The 10042-nt window shown below is 43.6% G+C and overlaps 1 protein-coding gene across 1 annotated transcript; it reads right to left on the bottom strand.

Moving 5' to 3' along the window:
• Nucleotides 1-519: 519 nt before the first annotated feature.
• COQ6 (coenzyme Q6, monooxygenase) lies at nt 520-9999 on the bottom strand. Its single transcript, XM_076345082.1, has 12 exons — nt 9843-9999; nt 8002-8136; nt 7215-7273; nt 5952-6075; nt 5376-5506; nt 4899-5006; nt 4734-4796; nt 4300-4407; nt 3681-3883; nt 2443-2558; nt 1842-2008; nt 520-676 (listed from the first exon to the last, which is right to left on the bottom strand). Exons 1-12 carry the CDS (start codon nt 9997-9999, stop codon nt 647-649), a joined length of 1401 nt encoding a protein of 466 aa, XP_076201197.1. The 3' UTR covers nt 520-646.
• Between the last annotated feature and the right edge of the window lie 43 nt (nt 10000-10042).

The following is a 10042-nucleotide window of genomic DNA, read 5'->3' as shown; positions in this document are numbered from 1 at the left end:
TTCAAGATGTTGTGGTGCAGTTTTCTTTCCTAGACATTATTGTTGTCTTGCATCTCTTTTTCATGGAGCCCTTAAGACTAGCCAGTTCCACAAGAAACACCATTATTAAATAAAGCACCAAGAGAAGGGCAGGGAGAAGGGTGAAAGAAAGAGAGACAGATTAGAGCTTTAAAACATATCTGCCATCATGAGTTGGCTCTCCTCTACTGAAAACTACCCATCCTTTCTGAGTCCAGGAAGTGCTAAGAACCCTGGAGTGACACTACAGCTCTACAAATCACATCAGAGAAAACTGAAAGTAATTAAGCAGCAAAAGTTGTAGCTGGCAAAATTCAGCACCGCATTTGCCAGAAGACGGCTGTTTCCACCTCAGTCTTCAATTCAAAAGGTGCAAATTAAAAGCACATTGTACAGATAGTTCTGTGGCTGAAGACATCATGGTACGAGAGGAAGAGACCCTAAATCCTCTTGAGGAGAGCAGATGAGACAGAACTTTTGCATAAACCACTGGATGCTGTATTACACAGCTCAATGCCTCAGTTTTATTGTTAAATTAAAATATCACAATTCAAAGATTCAAGTCAGTCACAGTCCTTATAAGGGCAATGCATTCACTGGCAAGCTGCTGTTCCAAACTGACAACAGATCACTTGCTGGCAAAAGCCATGATTTGCTCCTAAAAGAGGGGAAGAAAAAGGTAAGTAATTCATAAACTGGTAATAAGCATACATTCTAGAAAGCAGCTATAGTCTCCTTCCCTTTTATATATATATGGACAACAGGTCTTTGTCAGCCTTTTTAGCCAAGCGCAGAGCACCTATCCCTGTATGCTAGAAAATTAAAGAAGTTGCAGCGTTCCTTTCCCTCCGGAGTAGCACAAACAGAGGTGTTACCAACAGGTTCTATGCTCAGAAAAAGAGGTCTTCATTTGGTTTTCTGCTTTAAACAGAGAAGCAGAAAAAAAAATTTGAGCACTGAAGCAGCAACACAGTCCTCTTTTTAGTGCAACTAATAAAGACACCTTGCCAGTGGCAGCTACTATGCCTTAGGAATTTACTGCTCTTCAACTCAGGTAGCGTCTTAACTGCAACCATAACACAAAGGAAACAGGCTACTGTGTTTAATAGGAAGAAGGTGACTTGATTTGTGGAATAAAACACTCAAATCCAGAAATGAGGAATTTAATTTGAGGGTGCTTGGAAGCTTTGAGAGCAGGTGGCTTAAGGAACCTCATGAAAATCCAGTAACTAGGTCAAACGGTGCAGAATTTAGGCAGGTAGGCTGCAAACAGAGGGTCTGCGTTTAAGACAACCTCCTCACCACTGCCTTCCTCAGGTAATTTCCATTATAGAGACTTGCACTTCTGCCATGAGGACAATTTCACATGGCAAAACAGCACAGAAACAGATAGCTCGTATGAGCTGCACGCCACATCTGTCAAGTCAAGTCACCTGATGTCTTGTGCTTAGTGAAGCTGTGTCTTCATAGGGATGGTTTTTCATAGTACATTTCTGGAATGCAGTTCAAGGTTCCACATTTTAATTCCGTAACAAAGTAAAGCCAAAGACTTCTAATGACTTCTAACCTCTAACTACTGATACAGAGTATAGACACTTAGATCCTCATCTTCCTTTATGCTGCAGGAGAAACCGTTAGTACCGAGCCACCAGTTATTTAGGAACTCCTCAGGCTCATTCAGGACACAAAACCTCAGTTTGAACAAGTAGCATTTTCCAACCAAAAATGTTTCTTTTAAAAAGAAAAAAATCTTCACAGCTTGTGTATGTTTCACAAATATTTCTGGACTCTTCCTACAGCCCTCACTAAAGTGAGATTCTTACTTTGACAGGAGGCAGGGCATTTGTTGCTTGCAATCCCCATGTCCTCAGCAGCACCAAGGGAGCCAGCCTCGTGGAGTAAAGCCTCTTTAGCATATCAATAGCAGCTATCAAGGAGACATTGTGCCTCTGACGTTCTGTCTCAAACTTTAAGAGATGTTTTAAGGAGCCTGGAAGAGATAATTGAATGGTCATATTAAAATTTACTTGCCACAAAAGAACTGTGCATCTTATCTATATAGCGGTCTCCACTGACAACTGAAAACACAGAGAAAGAACAGAGAAATGGCCCATCTTAATAAAGGCCTCCTTCCAACAGCTAGTGATCTTCATCTCACCCCCTCTTTAACTACCATCCTGCAGAACTTTTTTTTTTTAAAGCAGCTTTGAGATTTGTGGGATGGAAACTGCATCCAAAAAATCTTTTAACTGCTCCACAGCCAATGGACATCAGAACAGTTTTGCTTCAAAGGCACCTGTGCCTTTCAAACACACATAGCAGCACGCTTAACCTGCAAACAGAGATAATGCTTGTCCTGATGTTAGCAGCAAAGGCCTGTAAGACTAATCATCTTACTGCCACTTCATTGTCTTGGATCCTTACCCAGATCGCTCCCACTGAAGGCTGCTGCACTGAGGTGATGGGCTAAACAAGCAATATCACCAAAGCCCAAGTTTACACCTTGTCCTGCAAGTGGGTGGACTCTGTGCGCTGCATCCCTGGAACAAGAGAAGGCAGAACTTTATACCCCTTCTTGAAGAAAGCCATAATGGCTGACAAACCCCAGAAGGGATCAGTATAGCACTCCTCACCTCTTTGCAATGAACACCACCTTACAGCGCCATATACGCTTTATCCAGAACCTCCTTGCATGCTATGCTGAACTACCTGACTGCCTCTCCAGTTGTAAGAAGCAAGACAAAGGGGAGGTAACAAAAAGCAGTTCTGAAAGGAAAAATTATGAAGAGGTAACTAGCCAAAGTCCTCTCAGATCATGTGTGGAAAAGGCCTTAATGTTTTTGTAAGTGACCTTGGCACAACAGGAGGTACATCACTGGCACATTTCACAAGCACAAAGTAGACGGACATCATGAATGGGAGAGAAGTGGGATATCATTGAACAGAAACAAAATCAGGTTCTTTTATGAGCAGACTTGTCTGTAAAGGACAAAGCCAGGCATATTGATAAGGGAGTCTTCAAGATAGAGAAATGAAATGAAGTTTGGGTGTGAAATTTAGGATCATGCACTTTAACAAGCTATAAAGCACAGAGTGCTCCCAAGCACAGAGTGGCTCACAAGTTGGACAGATGAGAAGTACCTGAAGTGTAATACGGCATCCAAGAATTACTATAAGCTACCAGTGTATTGCAGCTGTGGCGGAGCAAGAAGTACATGCAACCTTAGAATGTAAAAGATGAGATATTTTCCTATTTCTATAGGCCACCGTACAAAAGCCTATGACATCCCATCCAGAATAATTTGTAAGTTTTGTCATTCATGTTCAAGAAAGGAGAGTTTAAAACTCAAACTGGTACACAAAATGGCTGCTACAATGTTTGGGGAAGTACAGGTCCAGCATGAGATACTGGATTGTTTCGCTGGACTACACAAACCAGGAAATAATTGCCTCGCAATTTACATAGAAAGCACACACAATGGACAGAAAGCTACTCATACAAAAGGACTTTAAGGGCACAAGAGCACACGGTACAAACTGGGCCTGGATAAAGTCAAACTGAAACTATAAATTATTTCCAACCATCTAACTTGTTGACTGGGAGTCGCTATTTCTAACCACACGCCGCCCACTCACACAAGGGCTACCGCTGGGGACCTTACCCGATAAGAGCCACGCGGTGCTGGACGTACTGTGTCGCATGCCCCATTCCAAGAGGGAACATAGCTCGGCTCTCTGGATCTACTTTAGCAACACTTGGGGGCAGCTGACGGACTGCAGTCCCTGAGGGTTTCAGGAGTGAAATAGCAGATCGAAACATGGCCCCAGCAGTATCAATGAAGTCAGAGTGGTTTACATTGCTCCACTGAAAAAAAAACCCGAATCTTTAGGTGTTAACCCAAATGAGACATATAGAAGAATCCAGTTGAAAAAAAATCTGAATGAGCTCCAAATACTGAATTTTAACCACTCGGACAAAATTATACAGCATAAGAAGCTACCTTCATTGTTTTAGGACATACAAGTTTCCGACTAGGATGAGCCTACCCTTCCCACTTTTGGAAATTTAGTTCAACTTCTTCTGTGACTTTCAGAACTAACCTAATTCAGTCCCAAGATATCATCCTTTCTCAGCTAAGTGCCTTTTTAATATCATCCTCACCTGAGGAAGAAACTTGAGAATCCACCTCCCCCATTACTCTCCTTTAAGCTGTAGGATTCCGCTGTATTTCTCATGATTACAACCAAGTCAGCCTCATCTGCCACAAGGCTGATACTCACAAAGGCAGAGTTGATGCTATCCACAAAACTTTCCTCATCCATAGCAAGAAGTTCTGATGCATGTTCATGAGATGTAGACCAGACCAGAGAGCTGGCAGTGTCAGACAGCTAGTTTAAGAGAATGTCAAGGGTAAGTATCAAGAAAAAGAAGCAAGACTAAACGATCAATGCAAAGATTTCCCCACTGTCCTGCCCCACACCAGTCCCTCTGCACATTACTCTCCCAGCCCAACTTGCTACCAGTGGGAAATACCAAGGATAAAGTGAGAGGACAGGAGGGGAAAACAAATGCAGTAATTGAAAAGTAAAGGGCAGATGGAAAAATACTTAAGAGACAGAACCAACACAGAAAGGCACAGCCAGAAAGTTAACTAGAAAAGAACAGACTAAAAACTAATAAAAAATAAAAATACAGAGACCACAAGTCATCTTACCGGAAGAAGCGCAATTGGCCCTGTGGGAAGGAACCTCTGCCATGCTACATTATTGTCTGTGGCCTACGGTGGAAAGAAGCAAGTGGATAGTTAAGAACTAGTGACCTGGATCACCTGCTTAAGCTGTTCTGCTGCTTATGGAAGAATCAATTTGCAGAATTTCACCTCAGACAAATGAAGAGTTGCCACCACAGCTGACTGGTCATACCGATGCTCAATGTTCTTGATTTCGGCTTCCTTCCGGACTACGGAGTTATGACCATCTGCACCAATCTGCAAAACAAAGAGATACAAAGCAACCTCTTCAGCAGTTCCCAAGAAAGCCAATATTCCAGTCTACAAACCTCAGCCTGCAAGTACACATTTTTTGTTTATTGGGGGAGGGGGGGGGTGAGGAAGATTCCCCAAAAACCAGAAGAGGTGGCCCCTTCTGCTCTTGTCCAATTCAGCACAGCCTACTTGCATCAGGTACAGAAAAGCCTATGCACCGTGTCCCATAGCATCTCTGACAGAGTTAGCCACTCACCTTACTCAAGCCCTCCACGTGGGTGGAGCGGCACACACCGAATCAGAACCAAATCCAGTGGAAAGGACTTGGGCAAGAGATGACGCCTGATCAACAGAAATAAAAAGTTTAGTTACCAGCAGTTTGGTCTGAAGTCTGCGTCCATCAGATAACTCAATTTGGACCCAAGGGCTTGTGTCACAGCTGTGAGAGGGAAGGGGCCAGGTATACCCGACTGCTCTGCTCCTGTAGAAAACCTCCACCCGGTCTGATAGGAACACAAAGTACTATGGTCACAGCATGATCCAGACATGAAAAAAGGAAACATCACTACAACAGCAAAGGCCACGCATGTCTTAATGGCGCCCTAAGAGCTGACCCTACAATTCTCAAGGCACCCTTAAAGAACAGAACTGGTCAACCCTATGTCACTGCAAGGCCTGCTCTGGATAGAAAGCTACAGATCTTTTCATTAAGTCTATTTTTGGAGAGACTACGTTCTGGAGAACTACATATGCAACTGTTTTCTTGCTGTGTAGCCTTTGGAAGACAGATTTCTCCCCCCACCCCCCAATTCAAGAAGCTGCCTATGTCTCAGAGTTACCTGTTAGATGAATTATCTTTCTCCCTCTTATAACTTAGCGCACACAACAGAAGGCAAGTAACTGAAAGCTCTCTGCAGGAAATAAAATATTAAAGAAGTTGTCCACTACCTGCTACTGCATTTAACTGTTTTGTGAGAGCAGACATAATGACATCATTCTCCACTATGTAACCCATGTCATCTAAGTCATCTTTCTCAAAAACGATCATGGCTTCTGAACAAGCATCCCACACCTACAAAGAAAAAAAACATTACATGAAGCTGCATAATAAATAAGTGCTGTTCCTTTCAGGGACTACGAATGTATCCATCTTAACAGCAAAAGGACGTGGCAATCTAGAAACACAGAACTAGAGGAAACGTCCTGGATTACTGTCCATTCCCAGCTACTAAAGTATATCACACAATTCCTTTCATACAATGATCTACCTTCATCTCAAAAACTAATTGCAAAGAAAGTTTTTTATCCCTACTTTCCTGTTACATAATTAACATATAAAGCTACCCTATCACTTTGTTGTGGGTTAACCCCGGCAGGCAGCTCAGCACCACACAGCCGCTCACTCACTCCCCCCCCCAGGAGGATGGGGGAGAGAATCAGAAGAGTAAGAGTGAGAAAAATCATGGGTTGAGATAAAGATGGTTTAATAGGTCAAGCAAAAGCCGCGCACACAAGCAAAGCAAAACAAGGAATTCGTTCACTCCTTCCCATGGGCAGGCAGGTGTTCAGCCATCTCCAGGAAAGCAGGGCTCCATCACACATAACCGTTACTTGGGAAGACAAACGCCATCACTCTGAACGTCCCGCCTTCCTTCTTCTTCCCCAACTTTATATGCTGAGCATGATGTCATATGGTGTGGCATATCCCTTTGGTCAGTTGGGGTCAGCTGTCCCAGCTGTGTCCCCTCCCAGCTTCTTGTGCACCCCCAGCCTGCTCACTGGTGGGGTGGTGTGAGAAGCAGAAAAGGCCTTGACTCTGTGTAAGCACTGCTCAGCAATAGCTAGAACATCCCTGTATTATCAACACTGTTTTCAGCACAAATCCAAAACATAGCCCCATACTAGCTACTATGAAGAAAACTGACTCTATCCCAGCCAAAACCAATACACACCTTCACCTTTATTTCCTGACTAGCACCCATGCCTCAATATCTACAGCTTCCATTAAGAATCAACCTTTCATCCTGTAACATCAAGATTCTGAGGACAGGTATTTCTGAGTAGGCTGCTACCCCAAAAAAAGTAACAGGAGTCATCATAAGCATGACCTGCCCTTTGCCAAAGAAGAAACCTTTGGATCATTAATGTAAGTACTTCTGAGAATCCAAAGTAGACAGACACATAGTATATTTGCAGCCCTAAGTAAGGCACCTGCATTCGCCGGAATGGTTTGAGTCTCAGGCTGCAGACATGATCCCAGGCACCAAAACCTAAAAGAGAAAAAGGACACAATCGCATGGAGATGCAGGTTCACGTGTGACATTGAGACCCAAACAAAACTGAAGCTCACTGCAGACTCTCCTCCTCCCTCCCTGACTCTCAGTGCCCAGACTCTGCTTGCACCATCCCTAGACAGGGCCAGGTCTGCCTCAATACTTTCACAGCTCCAGCATCACATTATTTTACTGTTAACACAAGCCAATAGAAAAGAAACAAGAGCTTTCCATGAATGCTGTGACTTAACAGTCAACTCTCACTGTCCTATCACTGAGTAACAAAACAGACACAGAAACGCACGGCCATCATTGTTTAGAACATGTCTTTTTCCATAAGGAATCAAGGCTCAAATCTGTCTTTAAAATGAAAATTAATCAGGAGAAGTGAGTTACCAGACTGCAGAGCACTAACTACGTGCTGCTTTTGTGAAGAGAACATTCCAGATGCTAGAGAGAGCACCTTACAACCTTTCACTAGCCTAATGTCACCAATATTTACATAATAAATCAGACCAAGATACCAGAACACAGGCCCCTGTTATTAAGAGGGGCCTGATTTAATCACCAGAATTCAGTATGTAGAATACTAAGACACAAAGGCAATTAATTCCATTGAGTTTAGGGAACTGAAGGCAGCACATGCTCAAAGGGGTTTTGTTTAAACAAAAAAAAAACAGCTCAAATATACTGTTAAAAATGCAAACGACAGAAATTATATTTACTGCTTAGGAGGGTTGCTGATCCTGGGGAGATGGAACTGACCCTGTTACTGTAACTGTCTGGCATGTGATCATATTCTTTCCCAGGACCAGCCTCCAGCAAAGCAATCTTCTTGTCGTGGAAGTGGATATCATGCCCTAAAATAAGCAAATATATGCTTTGTTACAACGCTCCTGCCAAAACCCTCATTTCTTATTTCTGTATCAGTAACGCCTACGCATTTTTGTAATAAGATAGAGTAGATGCAAAACTTAATAAAGAAACACATTTACAATATAGGTTTTGACTAGGCAGATAAACTCTTGTGTTTTAAAGCCTTTTGACTACAATCCTGTTACTGAGACTGACAACCCTTTTGGAGTTAAAGCAAGGATTAAATGTTTTCTTTTTGTACAAAGTTTACATTTTTGTACAAATTTGTGCATATTTTGTTATGAAAGTTCATCATTGAAGTATTAACAAGTGAAATCTGCAATGTTTACTCCAAGCACAGAACACATTTTTCAGAGCTTAAACATAAATTCAGTAATTAGTAAGAGATCAAAATAAAACTTCTATGATACTTAGCAACTACATTTACGTTTTCTTTATCCTTATATTCTGACAATGGAATAGCACAGGCACTTCAGACTTTAACTTTCAGTTAAAGAGAACTGAAAAAAATTGAAAAGATGACTCAAGTAAAGAGTAAATCACACTATAGCTGAATTAGCCATGCTTGTTGCATCTGACGGCTATGGCTGCAGAAGGTACCGAGACCAGAAACGGTGTCCTTGTAACATCCAGAGTTCACTACCACAGCAGTCCTAATAACAGCAGTATCTTGAACATATTTTCTAGATTATGTAGAACACAACCTCATCTCTTGAAAGGTCCCAAACCTGCATGTTAGCCTTAGGTATCGCCGCTGGAGGGGATCCTTACGCGGTCTCAATTCCACTGTGGTCTTCTTTAACAATACAAGCAGAACAATGATGAGTTTGCAAGGTAAACCCTTATACTCGCAAAGCACTTATTGCTTGGGACCTTTGCTCTTTTGCTCTTCTTTGCACTCTCTTCTTTAGGCTTCTGTCACTATTACACCCTTCTGAATCAACGTTGCAAATAAAGCAGCAGCCAGTACTCTCAGGATCTCCAGTGATGCAAACCAAGCACAAACCCATTTTAACTTGGTATTCCAGTGTTTACAACACAGGTTTAGAGAATGAAACTTAGGATCAGAAAAGCATTTTCAGCTATGGCTGACATTATCCATCAGTGATGCAAGGGTGACCATGTTTGACAGAAATACTACAAGTAGTCTACTGAATTTAAAGTAACGGCTACATTAAAAAAATATATATAAACAGGATGAGGCTCATCATAGCAAACAGGTATCCAAACAGCTTTAAGTCAGCCTTAGAGTGCCGTCATGAGAGGATGCGGGAATAAGGAAATTCCACAACAGGACCTTGAACGTTAAGATCCAAACCGGTAACCACATAGTTATCTCACACTGTCACCAACAGAGATTAATAATTAAGGTCGACTTATGAGAGTACGCAATGCTCCACACACTGAAACACGAAGCTTTTAGGAAAACCCCCAGTTTTAAGTTTTTGTGCAACCGGTGAGACGGACAGCGAGGGCAGCGGGGCACAAAACCCGCGACTCGTTGCACTCACAAAACACCGTGCGGGAGGCCCAAAGGCCTCCGAGACCTCACACCACCGCAGCAGGGGCAAGAGGGAGCGACCGCCGCCGGCTGTGGGGCCGTGACTGCAGCCCCCGCGGGGACGGCAACGGGCCGGGCCGACGGCACCTGCGACGCCGCCCGGAGCGGGCGAGAAGGTCACAGCCTTACCCAGCACGGCGGCCATGGCGCTCCCGACCATACCCCCGCCCGACACCACCACGTCGTAGAGCGGCGCGGCGGCGGCGGCGGCGGCGACAGACCGGAGCCGAGCCCGCGGCCGCCCACTGAGCGGAGCAAGCAGCCCCCTGCCCCACACAGCCGCCATCACTGCGGAAGTGACGACACGCCAACCGCCTCCGAGCGGAAGT

This window comes from Aptenodytes patagonicus, chromosome 7 (genome assembly GCF_965638725.1).
Source record: "Aptenodytes patagonicus chromosome 7, bAptPat1.pri.cur, whole genome shotgun sequence".
Taxonomy (NCBI): domain Eukaryota; kingdom Metazoa; phylum Chordata; class Aves; order Sphenisciformes; family Spheniscidae; genus Aptenodytes; species Aptenodytes patagonicus.
Note: the sequence above shows the minus strand (reverse complement) of the source record. Positions and strands in the feature narration are given on the sequence as shown.

What these genes read in the sequence shown, in the direction of transcription:
- COQ6 (XM_076345082.1), bottom strand. Translation starts at nt 9,999, where the DNA reads ATGGCGGCTGTGTGGGGCAGGGGGCTGCTTGCTCCGCTCAGTGGGCGG. An exon ending in GGCCAATTGCGCTTCTTCCG is followed by an intron (nt 4,408 to 4,733) that starts GTAAGATGACTT and finishes CTCTTAAACTAG; the next exon opens with CTGTCTGACACTGCCAGCTC. An exon ending in CACCGCGTGGCTCTTATCGG is followed by an intron (nt 2,559 to 3,680) that starts GTAAGGTCCCCA and finishes CTCTTGTTCCAG; the next exon opens with GGATGCAGCGCACAGAGTCC.